Source organism: Neofelis nebulosa, chromosome 4 (genome assembly GCF_028018385.1).
Source record: "Neofelis nebulosa isolate mNeoNeb1 chromosome 4, mNeoNeb1.pri, whole genome shotgun sequence".
Classification (NCBI taxonomy): domain Eukaryota; kingdom Metazoa; phylum Chordata; class Mammalia; order Carnivora; family Felidae; genus Neofelis; species Neofelis nebulosa.
This window is the reverse complement of record NC_080785.1, coordinates 133621494-133640164: the sequence shown is the minus strand read 5'-3', so window position 1 is coordinate 133640164 and position 18671 is coordinate 133621494. Positions and strand designations below refer to the sequence as shown.

Here is an 18671-nt window from a genome sequence, read left to right as displayed (position 1 = left end):
AAAAAAAAAATTTTTTTTTTTTTACATTTCTTTATTTTTGAGAGAGAGAGAGAGAGAGAGCGCACGCAAATGGAGGAGGGGCAGAGAGAGAAGGAGACACAGAATCAGAAGCAGGCTCCAGGCTCTGAGCAAGGTGTCAGCACAGAGCCCAACACAGGACTCAAACCCACGAACTGTGAGATCATGACCCGAGGCAAAGTCAGATGGTTGACTGAGCCACCCAGGTGCGCCCTTTTTTTTTTTTTTTTTTTTTTTGAGGTTAACTCAGGCTTCAGTGATTAAAATGAAACAAACAAAAAGCTGTGGAAGGCCACAGGTCAAGGAGACAAAGGAAATATGAAAAAGGAGCCATAAGCCATTTCTGAGCCAGAACTAGAAAAATACAATGAGGGGAAAAGAATCTTTCAGGAGAGACAATGGTGATGTGGACTTGTGTCATGCAACCCATGAGAGCCTACAGTCTCATTTTTGAGCTGGTTGTTAAGCACAACCCAATATTAAAAATTACAGCATATAAACTTACAACAAAATAAATTACATTAAAAATACAGGTAATAAAAGGCAACTGGCTGGCTCAGTTGGTGGAGCATGCGACTTTTGATCTCTGGGTCATGAGTTCAAGCCTCACGTTGGGCATGGAGCTTATTTAAAAAAAAAAATACAGGTAATAAATACTCAAAACTCATCATTTTCCAGTTATTTGTGTTTTACGATTATCTTTGCTCATGAGGTTATTTATGTCTACTGAGTCAGTAGGGCAGCAATACTATTTAATGGCGGCAGGCTATTGTTCACCTCTTCCCAGTCAGTCAGATAACAGCAGTAACGTGAGGTGGGCCAAGGTGAGAGTATATACACCACAGAAATTGGCAAATGCTATATATACATCCGGGCCCTTTTCTCCAGAGAACCTCTTGTTAAACACTTACCAGAATAACCCTGGAGAAATTCAGCGGTCATGATCTCGCGGTTCATGAGTTCGAAGCCCACATCAGGCTTGCTGCTGTCACCCTGTCAGTACAGAGCCCCCACTGCATCCTCTGTCCTCCTCTCTCTGCCCCTCACCTGCTTGTGCTCTCTCTCTCAAAACAGAAATAAAGTATTAAAAAATAAATAAAATGGGACTAATGATACCTACCAACAGAGCACCTAGCCTGGCAGACAGAGGCCAACAAAAAAGATACCTGTTACACCTTAGTATGATACCTCCCCAAATCCCCAGGACGCAAGCTCACTGCTGAGGGTCTGCTGATCAAGGACTGCACTCCTTTCAAATGCTCAGTGCTATTTGCTTTTCCTGTTCTCTTGCCACTGGAAGGGGAGTTTCATTTACTGCTGCTCTCCTAGCTCCCGAAACAGTGCCGAGCCCATCGCGGGGCTTAATAAATACGTGTGGAATGAATGAATTTCCCTTTATTTCCATCTGCTGCTCTGCTTCTGAGTCTTCTCCCTCTTTCTGTCAAGGTCTCCTTGGCAAGTGAGTTAACTCCTTTGCCTGTTAATCACCAGATCACAACCAGCTGTGGTGCTATCTTTCTGGAATCTATCAAACCAGTGGAACTCTTCTCCCTGCCGTGGGCGGCCACCGTGACCTTACAGCATGGGTGAAAGGCATTTCCAGCTTTTTCATTCACAAGCAGAACTGAGCATGTATCATTATGCTCTGTCGGCAAGTTTCTCCCCGCTTGCACTGCTGCCGTTTGGATCTCAGTTCCGCTCGGCCTCCAGCAGAAGGGACCAAGTCTTGTGAGAGGAAATCTCACCCAACATATGCAGCTGTATCCAGGGAACCAAATATTTTCCCCTGTGGCCCTGCCTCAGCACTGCTGCTTGGACTTGCTGTTCTGGAATAGCCTCTCTGAGGGCGGTGAGGGGCTGGGTCACTTAAAAAAGCATGGGTGCTTCTGGAAAGAGCTGCCTGGATGGGAGCTTATGCAAACTCACTGGGAAATCATTAAGTTCTGGAATTCCTAGTGCCTTTTCCATCATACTTACTTTAGTCAGGGGGATAACACAGCAGGGAGGGAGCCTGCTCACTTAGCCACTGGGTGCAGGGCAGTGGTTTGGGAACAGCCCCGCAGACGTCAGATGGATATAATGCCTCAGCCTGGCTCTGCCTCTAACTGGCTGGAGACTTCAGACAAGCCACTCAGCTACTCTCTCAGTAGCTGCTGTGACACGGGAATATTTTTGCCTCACCCATGGTAAGCATTCCATAAGAAGCAGCTATTTTTACTTTTTAAAATACAGGGTATTGGGGCGCCTGGGTGGCTCAGTCAGTTAAGCGGCCGACTTCGGCTCAGGTCACGATCTCATGGTCCGTGAGTTCGAGCCCCGCGTCGGGCTCTGTGCTGACAGCTCAGAGCATGGAGCCTGTTTCGGATTCTGTGTCTCCCTCTCTCTCTGCCCCTCCCCTGCTCATGCTCTGTTTCTCCCTGTCTCAAAAATAAATAAAATACAGGGTATTATTTGGAAGGGTGAAGGTCAAGAGTATAGGCTCTGGAGTCAGACAGACTTGGGTTTCAACCCCAGCTCTGCTCTTCAGTTCCTGTGTGGCCTTATTCAGGTGACCTTACTTCTTTTGAGCCTTGTTTTCCCCATCTGAAAATGCGAATACTAATAGTACCCACTTCCTAGGGCTGGGGGTGGGGGGGTCATATGAGATAATATACATAAAATACTTAGCAGAGCACATGCACGTTTTAAGAGTATTATTATACTTTTCACTAATAAAAACCAAGCAATTGCTACACACACCCCTTCAGGGTAGATGTTCTCAAAGGCCATATTCCGGTGCTAAGTAGGTCCTACTCTGCCCTTGAACTCTACCGCAGAGAAAGGAGCAAGTAATATAAATTACTATTATATTAGTACTAATGCCACTTTTCCTGTCTAGAGTGCTTAAACTTTCAAAGCGCCTTCATTTCTACTTTTTCTTTTAAACTTTACAAGTTTTAACGTGCCAGAGTGTCCTGTCCCTATTTCATAGATGAGGCCACAGAAGCCTCCAAAGAAGGGATATGACTTCTTCGTGGTCACACAGCTAGACAGGGCCGAGACTCTAGATCGTAGTTCCTGCTTTCTACTGCCCCATTCTCCTGACCTTTACAAAATATTCACTAAGGAGTCAAGTTGAAAACAACAACAACAACAACTAAAATACATGTTAGCTCCTACATGCGATGTTTCATCTTGTGCATTTGACAGTGGGAAGACTTTCATTAGCAGGAAATTAGAATTGTAAAGAGAATACAGTTCTCCCAACCCATGGGTCCTTTGGGAATCTTCAATGCTCCATTAGCACATTTCTGGCTGCCTCAAGTGTTCACTTTGCCCATCCCTGAAGCCTTTTCTTAGACTAAAGTCAATGAAAAGAAATGCACTTTTAAAAAATTGGAGAATTTTGGGGCACCTGGGAGGCTCAGTTGGTTAAGTGTCCGACTTCAGCTCAAGTCATGATCTCGCTGTTTGTGAGTTCGAGCCCCGCACCGGGCTCTGTGCAGACAGCTCGGAGCATGGAGCCTTCTTCAGATTCTGGGTCTCCCTCTCTCTGCCCCTCCCCTGCTCATGCTCTGTCTCTCAGTAATAAATAGATGTAAAAAAAAATTTTTTTTTAATTGGAGAATTTTATAACAGCCCTGGTGATGAAAGTCCTGGTTTTTCTGGCTTGAGAACTATTATTCTAACTACTGACACCTTTTGAGTCCTAGAGGGTTTAAGGCACTGGAGCGGGGAACAGTTTTATCAAAGAGACGTGATTTATTTATACAAAGAAATTGGCCCCTGCGGTGCTGGCAGGGACTGAAAGTGGGGGACCTGCAGAAGTCACCCCTAGGTTTCCACAAACATTGTGGCTGGGAATTAGGAGTATCTGTAGAACTTTGTTTTGTTCCATTACAATGCCTTTCCTTTTGTGTTAGAGGCAAGCGATGTTTCGCTCAGTTCTTACTGAGATTCATGTGTGTCTCCTTCCCCGCCTCCACAATGGTTAAGTTATTGATGAAAATGGCATGGAAGGCAACCTGGGCTATTTTTTTTTTCCTGTAACTGGATAATACTCCATTTTATTTAAAAAAAAATTTAAATGTTTATTTATTTTGAGAGACAGAGAGAGAGAGAGAGAGAGCGCATGAGCAGGGGAGGTGCAGAGAGAAAGGGACACAGAATCTGAAGCAGGCTCCAGGTTCTGAACTGTTACCACAGAGCCCGACATGGGGCTCGAACTCACAAACCACAAGATTATGACCTGAGCTGAAGTTGGATGCTTAACCAACTGAGCCACCCAGGCACCCCAATAGTATTCCATTGTATCATTGCTTCCCTCTGATTACAGAATACCAAATATCCACCAAATTATCAACACTCTCCATTTTGCTGGCTTCATTCATTGATTTATTTGGTTTGCTTTGCAGTGAATGAATATTTTTTGAGCACCTACTGTGTGTCAGGCTCTTGGGGATAAAATAATAACTGTACCTTTTGTTTGGTGGGCAGGGAATCAGACAAATAAATATAATGCCATAATGGAAGTGATCAGAAATTATTCTTCTTTGGTGTACAGATAATGAGATAGGTCATTTTAAGTGACCTTCCCACTTTCCTAATCAAGACTGGGCAGAAGTTTTTTTTTTTTTGTAGGTTTCTAAAAATATTTTCTTTTAATTTATTTTGAGAGAGAGAGAGAGACAGAGAGAGACAGAGAGAGAGAGCAGGAGGAGAAGCAGAGAGACAGAAAAGAGAGAGAATCCCAAGCAAGTTCTGAGGCCATCAGAGCAGAGTCTGATGCAGAGCTCGATCTCACCAGCTGCGAGATCACGACCTGAGCCGAAATCAAGAGTCAGATGCTTAACTGACTGAGCCACCCAGGTGTCCCCAAAATGGCAAATCTTTTGCATCACTGTTCAGTAGAACTCCCTGTGATGCAGGAAATGATGTGGAGTGTGTTGGCTCTTGAATATGGCCGACCCTCTAACGATAGTGGATAATCACATGTGTCAGCCTCAAGGCGACATCCCAGAGGAAGAGAAAGAAAATGGTGGGCTTCACAGCTTCTTTAATTGCTGGCTCTGTGGCCTTGGGCATTTGATTAAACTTTTTTGAGCCATCATTTTCTCATTTGTAAAATGGGAGGATAAAATTATAATCCTTAGCACAGATCTCCTCACCTCAAATGAATGGGATTTTCTCCCCGCCACCCCCCCCCCCGCCTTTTCTTCCTGCCTGTGATAACCTGGTGTGCAAATTAAGTGATAGGACTGGAAGTAAGTAATTTGGGAAAAAGCTTTGGAAAATTTGCTCCTTTCCCTTGCCTGTTGGATAACTCTGGTTGAGCAGAGTAATCTGTGGGGCCCAGTAAATTTTGACTGCATCCTTCCCATGAGGTACTTTCAGTCAACAGCCCTCGGGTTTCAGGAGAACTTAGGCCGGAGGTCTAAAGTCTGAATGCCTGGCTTCAGATCTCAGCAAGACCATTTTATCCAGTATGTGATTACCATCCATTCCGGTATTCACAAATAGTTATCACGCTGTCATTGGGTGCCAGAATTTATCACAGACTCGGGATATTCAGCAGGGACACAGCCAAGGAGTTCCTTTCTTATAGGCTCACTAGTAGAGGAGACAGCCAACAAAGAAACCAACCAATCCACAGGATGATTTCAGATCACGCTGAGGACCATGAAAACAAGAACACAGAATAACGTGATGCAGGAAAATTACTATGTTAGCGTTGTCAGGAAGGGGCTACTTGAGGAAATGACACTTAATCTGTGATGGGAATGATAAGGAGTTAGTCTTGGGAATATCTGGGAAAAGAACGTTCCAGACAGACGGCCAAATAAGTGCTAATGCCCTGTGGCAGGAGTATGCCTTGTTTAAGATACATGGCACAACTTTTTTTTTCACTATTGCACTCTTAAGGATCCTCTCTAGACATTTTCCCCCCTAATGCTCTCCTTCTCCGTGAAATTTTGATAACACAGATATATTGTATTCCTGTTGGGTGGAGTTGAGCTTTGGAGGGCCACAAACTAGTGCAATGTCTGTGGGGTTTTCTTTTGTTTGTTTTGTTTTTTGTCCCTCAAGAGCCAAGGTTCACTCCCTTGGGAGTGACGACTCATCACTTCTCAGTGATGAGACTCAGAGACTTCAACAGTTTAAGAAAAAAAAAAAAAAAATGGCAGCAAGTGTGGCTGGAGCTTGGCCACCAAAAGGAAAAGGACAGGGGAGACAAGGTCACAGAGTTTATCAGTGGTTCTCGAAGTGTGGTCCCTACCATCCAGAGCTTGTTAGAAATGCAGAGTGGCGCTCAGCCATCTGCTTTAGCAAGCCCTCCAGGTCACTCGGACACACGCAGAAGTCTGAAAAACACTGGGCTGTGTCATTTACTTCACTGTGGGCTGTAGTAAGGAACACGGGCTTTATTTTAAATGCAGGGGAAGGCTATTGGAGGCTTTTAGGTATAGGGGAGACATGATCTGGGGACACCCATACAAGAAAAATCTGGTTACTATGAGATTAGGGCAGAGAGGGACAAAAGTGGAAGAAAGAGAAACAAGTCCTCTGGTTCTTATCTGTTAAATGGAGATATGAATATGACCAACTTCATAAGGTTAGTTGTGAGGAATAAATGAATGAATACATGTAAGGCACTTAGCACAGAGCTTGGCACACAGTCTGCACCCAATGCCTATTAAAACTATTGTTTTGCCTCTTACTTCTCTCTTACAAACACCTACTGGTTAGTATCCAAATACAGATGCCCCACCCCCTTGAGATCCCTCTGGTTTTTTTTGCCAGTGTTGCTAATTCAGGTGCTGTTGGGCTGGTAAAGTATCTCTTGGGCTAGTAAATCTGTAACATGTTTACAGGCTGCTTCAGGTCATGGGGAAGATCCATGGTGTTCTATTTAGTTTTGTTTTGTTTTTCCCTATGAAATCTAACTTTTGGCCTAGACAATGAAACTTAATGTCAAACCCAAGCGTGAGAATCGGTTCTATCATTAATGTTGGATGTTTTTCACATCTGTAATATAAGAAGTGCCCTGCGTGGGGAGGCAACATGGTGTAGGGTGAAGCCTGGGTGGGCTTGGACATTGGATGCAAGCCCTGACTCTGCCGGTCGGACCTTGTAAATCGTGTTTCGCCCCTGTAAATCGGTTTCTTTAACTGAAAAGTATGGAGAGTAACAGAACCTGGCTACCTCATGGATCTGAGGCTGAAACACCAGAATGCACGGGAAGCGACCAACACAGCGTCAGCCACAAAGTGTGAGCCATGATATGCTGCTGCTGCTGCTGCTGATGATGATGATTGAACCAGCCACAGGGGCAACGAGGCTGTGTGGACCCTTATGGAACACTGTAGTTCTGCAGGCCCCAGGAAAGGCAGAAAACATGTTTGGCTTGGAAAAGACACCAATGGGACAGGTGGCTGACACACATAAACATCCTCAAGCAGGTTGTTTTCTATCCATAAGAGTAAGCTGATCTGAAATAATCTAGTCAGCTCAGGAGAACTCCCCTGGATTTCTTTACATTATAGGCTCCCGAGAGGGTCTTTATGGCGGTGGGGGGGGGGGGGGTTAACTTCAGAACTGATCGAATTCAGTCAGAAGAAAGCTCCCCTCCCTTAGGCAGTCCACCTGGACTTGCCCCTACTACCCTCCCCCCACCCCCTGCCCCACTTCCTGCCTAGTCTTCCCTCCCTCTCTGGGCTCCGGCCACCTGGTTCTCTCCTAGTTTTTCTTCTGTGTGATATTCTTCCCACCTCAAAGCACAAGAGAGGGTGGCAAGTGCCCATCTAATCCCATTTATCCTTAGAAACATAGACTAAAAGTCATTTTATCGTAGTAGAAGCCATTGTGTCGTTGTTACCATTAAAGACTCGGGACTCACACTGCTTGAGGCTCAAATCCTAATTTAGCTAATTTGCTAACGGCAGGGCCATGAGCAAAGGACCTCATCTCTCTGTTACTCACTTTCCTGATCTGCGTGATGGATACAATAGTGGTGTCTTGCTCTGAGGTTTAAATGAGCTGGTGCATATAGCGTGTCTGGAATAGCTCCTGGCTCTGTCACTGATACGGTGTTACTTTTTCTTTTAGCTCTCTGTACTTCTCGTTGTAGTACTTTTTACAGTTGTCATTAAATAATGATGTACTTTGTTTGTGATGTCTTTCTCCAGGGACCCTATCCGCCTCTTAATCTCTCTTTCTTAGCTTGTAGCATTCGCCCTGAAAAGGCACTCTGCTTTTCAGCAGAGAGGGAGAGAGAGAGAATCCCAAGCAGGATCGGAGCTGTCAGCACAGAACCCAATGTGGGGCTCCAACTCACAAACCGTGAGATCATGACCTGAGCTGAAACCAAGGAAGAGTCCGTGGTTTAACCAACTGAGCCACAAAGGCGCCCCGATGAGTAGTTTATCTTAAAAAGAAGGAAAAAAGATGCAAAGCAGGATTTGTGGGTGTGTAGGAGCTCAGTACTTGTTCTAATAAAGAGGGGTGCTTGCAGCTTGAGGTGGGCGCTTGGGGATGTGCACGGTTTCCGCAAACAACATTCAGTTGCTCTACATCGAACTGCCAAATCTGATTTTCAGATGAATCCCTGAAGCCAGATGGCTGTTCTACTGGTGAACAGAGCAATTACCTTCAGGTTCCACTAGAGTGACCTTACTCTCAACTCAACACAAGGCCAAGTACCAAGATGGAGCCAGCCTCCTCCACACCCCGGTTGTTGCTAAAGGTACGACTCCTGTCCCCAGAGGAGCAGAATCAACAGCTGCGGAGGAGGAGGCGTCAGGACTCGCTCTTGGATTCTAAGTCCCTTCTACAGAGCCTGTGTCAATTCCAGGACACCACACTTGTAGGGGCTAAAACAAGGTTAGGTGCTCAAAGTTCCAGAAAAACTCGTTTCTTGGGCATCACACAGAGGCCAACTCGTTTCTCACCATTTCTCTGAAAGACACACTGTTTATTCCAGTTCTTTAGCTGGAATCCACAGACCTCTCACAGGTCTATTAATGAGGTTAGAGAGGCTTGAAAATATTGTCCCTTCCCCCAACATAAGCAAAATGTGTTGGTGAGAATCTTGCCAGGAAGACTTTCTATAACTTTGATCAGATTTGTATTGGGTCCATATCCTTAAAGTCATTTAGAACCAGGTCCTTTAAAAGGTGGGCAACTTGACCTGAAGGTCAAGGTCGAAGGCTGCAATGGACACATTGCAATTATTGATTCGTGAACTTGTGCGCAGTGACATCCAGATAAATGACTACAGGGTCGGGTAAGCCCCATGTGTCCAAAACGATGGAAGGCTGGTAAACATCCTTACAATGGCAAGATGTGCAGAGATCCAAATGTGGGGTGATGAATAACTGATTCATATTTACGCTACCGTGAACGTAAAGGGCCCTGAAAAAAATTAACCATTCATTACTGTGCACACCCTATCTTCTGCTGCTGTCTGTCTATTTTCATGACACTTTATTTCCTGTACTTGGGCTACATGAAAAATAATACTATCAAATAATATTAAGTTAATATATTATATTATGTATATATAAACTGTATTATACATTATAATATATATTATATATTAAGAACCTATAATAAGAATATATATCATAATATACTAGCTAATATTAACTGCCCTTTATTGGGTGTGGCTTCAGTGCCAGAGGCTAGCTCTAATCTCAACAACCTTATAAGGTAATTGTAACGATCCCCATCAGAGGGTCAGCTCCTAAGTGGCAAAGCAGGGTTTACAGGCTAAGGTGCAGAACACCGCACTCTTACCACTTCCTCTGTCTCTGGTGTCATTTAGACAGAGCCCATCAAAAACAGAACTTTTACCAGTGGGCCGCTAGGTATGTTAGGTGTCACTGTTGCAGTCGACATTGTCTGATTTCTACCTAAATACACCCTTGTCAGTTTAGCCCTTTGACCTCAAAATCAGACAAAATTCCGCTATTCACATCCATTTCCCATCAAAAGCTTTTTTTTTTTTTTTTTAATGTTTATATTCGAGAGTGTGCGTGAGCATGAGTTGGGGAGGGACACAGAGAGAGAAACAGAATCTGAGGCAGCCTTCAGGCTCTGAGCTGTCTGCACAGAGCCCGACATAGGGCTTGAACTCACAAACGGAGAGATCATGACCTGAGCTGAAGTTGGACACTTAACTGATTGAGCCACCCAGGTGCCCCTCCTGTCAAAAGCTTTTTACACTCCCCAAGAGTGAGTGGCAAATGAAATACAAGTGAAGCTTGTAAGAGCTACTGAGTCATTGGAGATTTCCTGTTCACACTCTCCTGCCGGTTGAGGCTTCATAAGTGTAGTGGATGCATCTATTCACCTTTGTGAGCCCACACCTGGCCCATCATGGATGCAGTACACACCCGGGAGATATGTGTTGACTTCTAAGGAATTTGGAATCCAAGGAGCAGCGTTACATCTCAGTACGAGAGTTGTATCCACCACTCGCAAGGTTCTGATTTTTTTCTCGAGGGGATCTCAGTGTCTGATTCCAGGTTCAGTAATTTCACCATTTCCAACTCTAACCTTAGTCTGCTCCTCCCTCATCTCCTGCCATTGGCTCTTACAGGCACCTGGGTCATTGGAGCACAAGCTCTGACCTCCTTTCCAGGTGAAAAGGAAAGTATCAGTGAAGAGGAAGAAAGAAGGGAGTGGAGGAGTAGGAGAGAGGACAGAGAGGAACGAGGGAGACGGAGATGCGAGTAAGCAGACAGACCGAGCTCCAATTTTTCTGGGTGACAGGGCAGTAACTACAAATAATTAGAGGTGGAAAGGAGCCTCAGCATTAGTCTAACTTCTACACCCACAAATGTGGACCTGGAGGCCTGGATGGGAAGAAGTAACTCTCCTAAGGCCGCAGAGCAGATCAGTAAGCGGCAGAGTTAGACCTGGAATCCAGGCCCCTCTCTGTCCACTGTGCTGTTCAGCTACGTCCCACTGTTCTATCAGAAAAAGATTCTCTATTACGGAGGGTCAGTTTCTCACTAATTCCATTCCTGCCTCGAAAACCTGAATATAAATACATCAAATTGAAAAGGTGGCATTAAGTAAAATCTTGAACATAAATACAAATATTGCTGACTTGTTCATTGTAACTCCCAGGGACAGAAGGAAACAAAATCAAAAGAGAAAATAAACCAGTGTAAGAGAACAGAAGTGAACCTATCTTTACAGCCCCATCTACAAAGGCTTCCTTTAAGAAAAAAAAATCTAAAATAAACAGAATGTGCCCAATATCTTGCTTTTTTCCACTTGCTTTTATTGGAACGATAAACTGTCTGCCTATCCTTGCCAGATTATATTAACATATGTTAATGTATATTTTAGCCTATATTCAGCTTTATCTTTCTAGTTTAAAAAGCTATTCATTCAAAAATGTTTGCAGTTTTTCTTGGTACGCCTGGGTGGCTCAGTAGGTTGAGCGTCTGGCTTTGTTTTTGACTCAGGTCATGATCTCACGGTTTCATGGGTTCAAGCCCCACATTGGGCTCCGCTCTGACCGCTTGAGGAGTCTCTCCCTCTCTCTCTGCCCCTCTCCTGATCACTGTTTCACTCAAAATAAATAAATAAACTTAAAAAAACGTTGCAGTTTTCCAACATCAAGCAAAAGAAAAAAGTCTTTATCCTTTTTTTAAAGTAGGCATCATGCCCAGTGTAGAGCCCAACACGGGTCTTGAACTCATGACCCGGAGATCAAGACCTCAGCTGAGGTCAAGAGCTACAGGCTTAACCAACTGAGCCACCCAGGCACCCTCCCCCTGCCCCCCAAAAAGTCTTAATTGGAATTTCGTGAAATCCATATCAGGGACAAACAAAGGTCTCCTACTTGAACTGATCTTGACACAGGCCTTCACTAAGAACTCACTAATATTTTTAGGTTCCTACAATATTTTCAAAGCAAGGAGAAAGTGAGTATGTTGTTACCTAGCACTACAGCTTGTGGTGAAAGTGACAGGACAGCGGGTTCATTTTCTTGGGGGTCTTTCACCCACTTGCCTGTTGGTTTTTGCCAGCAGTTGTAGCAGTGAATAAGAAGCAAAACTTCATCTGGGATGTAGTGTCCACATTTGTACTCCAAGACAGAAATGCATACACGAGAAATAACCCCAGTTGCATGTAATTCAGAGAGGCTGGAAATTAGACAAAGCAATCAGCTGTTCCTAGAAACAACACAGTGGTGGACAGAATACAGAATCAGAACTCTGAAGACTGTAGGCTGTGCCCTGCCCTTAATGGGACGTGAGATCTTCAGAACATTCTCCCACTACTCTGAATTTTAATCTTGTCAATGATAGAATGAAGGGACCAGCCAAAGCAACTTACAAGGTTTCTTCTGGCTCCAATAATGGCATAAACGTACCTTAGAATTCTACTCAACCAATCTTATTGTCCACCACCCATTCCCTGCTCTCCCAAAAGTAATTGAGCCCCATGGCAGGGGGTGTAGTATCTGTGGGTAAGGACCTCCCTTCTAGTAGCCACCACTTTGGAGCCTGTAGGCTCCAAATGGAGGGATGAATAAATGATACACTGGAATACACAGAATATGCTTTGGACTGGGATTTGGAATGTCTGGGAATATTTTAGATCTTCTGCTAAGAAGTATAGTTTCTGATTTCTGAAGGGGCTGGATTGCAAGAGAGTTTAGGGAGGTTCTATGGCCTGAATCTAAAGAATTGGACCATCTAATGTCCATAATGTGTCACCATAATGCCAGTCTGAAAAGCAGGTCGAAGGACTACATTGTGGATAAGACTATATTCCCTTCTAGACCTTCAGGTCATTAGATACCTTTAGATAGAGCTGATTTAGAGAGCACTGATTTGTTTCTCAGGCCACATGTGGTGTTATATTATGGCAAGGGGGTATTATCCCAGTCCCTATTGTGATGTATTTATTTCCTTGAGGTTTCTCTTCTGTACCCAATCCTACCCACTTCCTCCACAGACTTCCTTCTATACCCAAGGGTTTTGCAGTCTCCTGGATGAGACAATTTCCTTTGTTTTCTAAAGTCAACCCAGATTTCCCTCCCCTCCTCCATATCCAACATCTACCTATCAGGGCAAAAAAAAAAAAAAAAAAAAAAAAAGGACACTCAGAGTTAAACTCGATGAGTTTATCAACACCACCTTACAAGGAAGGAAAGAAAAAAAAAACAGCCTCCCTGAAATTAGGATGTAGAACTTCCTCTGACAAATCATGCAAGTTTTATGAATTAATTGATAGCCATCCCCCAAAATGATATTACCAAGGTCACTCCCTTGAGCCGCTCAATTCTGATCACATAGAGTCTTCACCATTAACTAGACTCAGGGACAAAATTCACTTTTCCTGCTCCTTTTTTCCAGGCAAGACAGGGACAGACATTAATAGGTCCTTTTAGAAAGGCTACTAATGAGTTCTAGATCCCCACAGAATCTTTGCTGCCAAGCGCTCACAAAGATAGAGAAGGCTCCAAACACATTGTGCCGCGGGCATGATTAACAACTGGAAATCCAAAAGCATTTTCGTGCTGCTTACTGACATAGTTACTGCTGTCTCCCTGTCCTTTCCATATTCATAAAGGAGCTCAAGCCTTCAAAATTAACACCCACAAAAAAAGAAAGTAAGTAAGACAGAAAAGAAAAAGGGTTGGGGGGTGGGGAGCGGTAAGGTAGAAGGACACACTTCAACAACAATTGCCAAAGTTCCAAAGTAAAAACAAGAAATCCCAACTAAAAACAAAGTAAAGGTCCCTTTTAGGACCTTTGAGGGAGCAGAGATAGCATTTAAAACAATGACAGGAAAACCCTCCAAAAGATGGGTGTTTGGACCATCTTCACTTTGGTATCAAACTGGAGCATTTCCAATTTTCTTTGGAAGGAGTAATTTTTTTGCAAAGAGTGGAGATAAACTTTTCTTGGAGTTTCCTTTTCTGAAAGTTAGATTCTAGAACATTAGTACGTACGTACTAATTAGTACGTAGATTACTCCACCGCTGTATAATATTAAAATCTGCCCAAGATTTTCCTAAGAAATGCCAGTAAGAGCTCACAAAGCACAATTACACTATCAGAATATTGTAAGAGAAATTGTTCTTACCTCCGAACCATGATCTCGGCTCATTTAAAGGGACTGGAGAGAATGTGCAGGACAAAGGACACATGTATTAAGCACTTGTGGCGTGTGTGTGTGTGTGTGTGTGTGTGTGTGTGTGTGTGTGTTCTCCAAATACAAGCTGGTGGAAGTAGGGACCTAAAAACCCTGACGCCTTCCGCTGCCATATAATCGCAAGGAAATGACCTTACCGTTTGTTGCTTTGATTAGAAACAAAAGCCTTTCAACATGAGTCAGGCGAGCAACAGGGAGGAAAAAAACCCAAAACTTCTATTTCTTTTGGCTACCTAAAGTTTCTCTTTATTACATCTTTAAAATACACGAAGGAACATTGTTTACTGTTCTCTAAACATCACGGATGATGCATGATCAGGGATGGATAATCATTCATAGGTGGGCTATGCTATCTAAGAATCCAAACTTCACTTTTGGCGCTTCAGTCGGTACACATTCTGCACAAGGCAGGTGACTTAATGCTATAAACAGAAATAATATGGAACTCAAACTGTGTACTCATAGCCATTTTATGTCACCAGCGTTTACACTTGGAAAGAAACCCAGAATTCCATGAGGCAATCTTAATACCAGTCAATGGCAGGGATGCCAGCCACAAACAAAAAATCTGGGCAGGATGACTGGGATCTCACAGAAAGATCTATTTTATTATTTGCATTTAACAAAGACATTTGTTCAATACTATTGAACTAACTTAATGGCCAGGGAAAAAAATCACAGTACATTACACTCCAAAGTGGGGTGGAAAGAAAAATATACAGAATCCAGGAAAAATAATAAATATATATATTATTTTTAGAACAGTTAAGTAATAGCTTCTGACATGGTACCATGCTTCTTCCATCCCCCCAAAAACGAACCTTCTGAAATTTTGTGCAAGTGTGTGGTATGGTTAATGACATGAATTCTAGACTCAAACCTGGGTTTTGGTAGCTGTTTGTCCTTGGAAAAGCTACCTGACTTCTCTGAGAATCCATTTCCTCTTTAGTAAAATGGAAATAAAAATCCCTGTCTTATTAGAGGTGTTGGAGGAATTAAATGACATGATGCATGCAGAACACAAAGAATTTGCCTGACAAATAGGCATATACCACATGTATTTAATGAGGAAATATTCCGTCCTTCCCTCTACCAAAAGATATCTTACCCCTGAGCAGTAAGTGATTTTACCTTGAAGTCCTTTCAAAGACTCTGCTTACTTTGAACCACAATATACAGTCTGAGAAGGCACAATAGCCTGAAACAATCTCAATCAGTGCCAAATTTGGATGCTTATACGGGTCACTTGAAGAAATCAGTGGAAAAGATGGCAAACAATTCAATACAGACTTAGTAATTATTTGTGGGCATGGGATCTTGCAATTGGAGGGCCTGGATGTTAGAATAAATGAGTTACAAGAAAGAAAGAAAGAAAGAAAGAAAGAAAGAAAGAAAGAAAGAAAGAAAGAAAGAAAGAAAGGGAAAAAGAGAAGGAAGGAAGGAAGGAAGGAAGAAAGGGAAAAAGAGAAGGAAGGAAGGAAGGAAGAAAGAAGGAAGGAAGGAAGAAAAAAAGAAAGAAAGAAAAACTGAATAAATGAATCACTTATACCTCACTTTAAAAGGCCATGCTGTGGGTGGTTAGGCTGGGAGACCATGGATGGGGGAAGGAAAAAAATGTCATGCAATAGTTTTCCCAATGAAATACCATATATGGAGATTTAAAAAAAAATGCTGTAGCTCAAATGCCTTCAGCAGGAGTGACTCCAAGGAGACCTACAAGGATGAGTCCAGGAGGGGCTTCTGTGTCAGGACCAACACACAGGTGCAGGTGAGAAGGCTGAATAAGATCACTTCAAAAAGAGGGACAGCACCAGACAACTATCACTCAAATTATCAATTTATAGAACAAATGATCTAAAACATTAGAAGCAGATATTCCACTATGTAATCTGCATTCCTAAATTTGCATATATTCAAGTTGGCCTCAAACATGTGTTTTGAATCTTCTTACTGGGCAAATGGAGAATTACTTCATGTTTTGGGGAACCTTCTATTTGCGTATATATAGCAGTAGAAACGCCATAACCGTCAACTTTTCTTCCTGGGTTGGAGAGCCTTCTGAGATAACTATTGAGACATTTCTGACTGTACGCGAAGAGATTTTTCATGTTGAAAGAAAATCAGAGTTTGGACAACCAGTTTCAGAGTTGGGGCAACAGGATGGGCTAAAACCGGGAGGCCGGGCCAACTTGGAGGGTCAGGTGAAAGCCCACATCCCAAATACAGGGCTGGGGCAAGGTCAGGTTATGGCCGTGAGAGCACGAGGGAGGATTAAAACAAGGAGACTGTCTGAGTGTCTGTTGGTTTTGCCTATTCAGAGTCTGATTCACCTTTTTCTAATAACAGATCCCTGCTCTTCTATGAGGGCATCATCTAAATGATTAGGGTGAGATTAACCTCATGCCCCCCTATCATGGGATCAACATGTGATTCAGGAATAGTGAAAAAAAAAACCAAAAAACAAAAACAACCAACTCTATCCCATACTCCTCACTTAGAGGGATCAGAGAAGTGTGTTTTTGTTGTGGATTAATGCTTTGCATTAATCACAAAATGATCACTCTCATTACAGAGCATTTCATATACTGGAGAAATGCCAAACGCACCATAAGATCCCAACACCCACAGTGTACTGGTTTTCTAAAAATCTGATGGCCGAGTCTAGCTCTGAACCATTTGCCATATACTAAGAGGACAACCTTGAAGGCCAGCTCCCCTCCTCCTGAATTTAGTGAGGTTTGCACTAAAGAAAGGTGTATTTCCTTTATAACTCCTCATCCTTCTCTCCTTCCACACCCAGGACCAGCTGAGTTCATTTCAAATATTCACTGAGCACCACATATGTGCAGGGCCCTGTGAGGGAAGTCAGGATGAAAACGCTCCAGTCAAGACCCTCAAGGGATTTACAGCCTATGTTGGTGTTTTGCAAGGAGAACAGAGTGGACATCTTCTTTTTCACCTCACGGCCAACCCTGCGGTTGAGAAATTATGCACCCCTTTCACACACAGGCTGGTTTCTGTTCATAATCTTTTATCAGTTTGTATGTCAGAGCTCTTTGGAGACTGGCTTTTCTTAGATTTGCATTCACTCCAATAACTAGTTTTGGGTGTCTATTAGGCGCTTGGCCTAATGAGTGTGTGACCTGTGTAGTCCCTCCAGGATCCCATGCTCAGAAATGGCCCATACTTGATTTAAAGTTCTGCTGTCTTGTAATTCTTTATTTATTTGAGAGAGAGAGAGAGAGAGAGAGAGAGAGAGAGAGAGAGAGAGAGAGAGAATCCCAAGCAGGTTCCACACTCAGCTCGGAAGCCCATCTTGGTCCTCGATCCTACCATCCTGGGATCATGACCTGAGCTGAAATCAAGAGTTGGACACTCAACTGACTGAGCCACCCAGGTGTCCCAAATAGAACTTCTGTTTTAAAAGGAAGAGCACCGGGGTGCCGGGGTGTCTCAGTTGGTTAAACATCTGGCTTCAGCTCAGGTCATGATCTCACGGTTCTTGGGTTCAAGCCCTGCGTCGGGCTCTGTGCTGACAGTGTGGAGCCTGCTTGGGATTCTCTCTCTTTCTCTCTCTCTCTCTCTCTCTCTCTCTCTCCCTCTCTCTCTCCCTCTCTCTGCCCCTCCCTGACTCGTGCTTTCTCTCACTCTCAAAATAAATAAATAAACTTAAAATTAAAAGGAAGAACACCAAATACAGAAAACTACTACATAATTTATTAGAAACTGGGACAGCATCACTGACCGATAAGGAATATTTGAAGTTTATTTACGGTCTCCTTCAGGATCACATGTTTTAGCAGTTGGAGGGGGGACACCATGTCCAGGAAAAACAACCCTGATGGAAAAGTCCATTACTCATGTTCCCCTCCAGGAAGAAAAAGAGGGAAGTTTCTTGTTCTAGGCAGATTCTCTCACTTTCTTAACCATAAATGGAAAAACAGAGGTGAAAAAGACAGAGGAAGAAAGGTAAGCAATGTGAGGGTTTCCTTTCTGTCTGCTTCACAGGACCAGATCAGGGACTTCTGATTTGGTGCCATCATAAGGTTCATGCAGTTTTTCAGGCGATGGACATAAATACTACAAAATCTGATCTCATTTCCGTGTTTGGAAAAAGGAACCAAAAAAGGCCTTGGAGTTCAGAAATCATCAAAAATGTTCCAACATCCATTGAAAAGTGCATGTATTCACTTTTGCCTAATTTTCTGATTTTAAATGCTACACGCAATAAAATAATAGTCAAGAGCCCATATTTACTGAGTGCCAACTGGTACTAGGTCCAAGGCCCTATGCTATACAGATTATCTTCTTTTATCCGAACAACAACCCTCTGAAATGGGGAGTAGTTCATCTCTATCTTACAAACGAGAAATTGAGCCTTAGCGAATCTGGCACTAAAAGTCCCCCAGTTGGGTGTAGAACAGGATTCGAACCCAGGGCTGACATTCTTATACAGCCTTTCCATTTGGCCACTGCAGGCAATGAGCAATGTG

General features: G+C 43.3%; 1 protein-coding gene across 11 annotated transcripts in view; it reads right to left on the bottom strand.

Moving 5' to 3' along the window:
* FRMD4B (FERM domain containing 4B) overlaps nt 1-18671 on the bottom strand; it is a 323079-nt gene that overhangs the window by 132026 nt on the left and 172382 nt on the right. The window contains exon 1 of one of the 11 annotated variants that reach the window (XM_058728804.1): nt 14110-14366. The exons of the other annotated variants lie outside the window; for them this stretch is intronic. Coding sequence (XP_058584787.1) covers nt 14110-14133 — 24 coding nt within the window. The 5' untranslated portion in view covers nt 14134-14366. Of the gene's footprint in view, nt 1-14109; nt 14367-18671 lie in introns of those variants that run through there. 11 annotated transcript variants of the gene reach the window in all.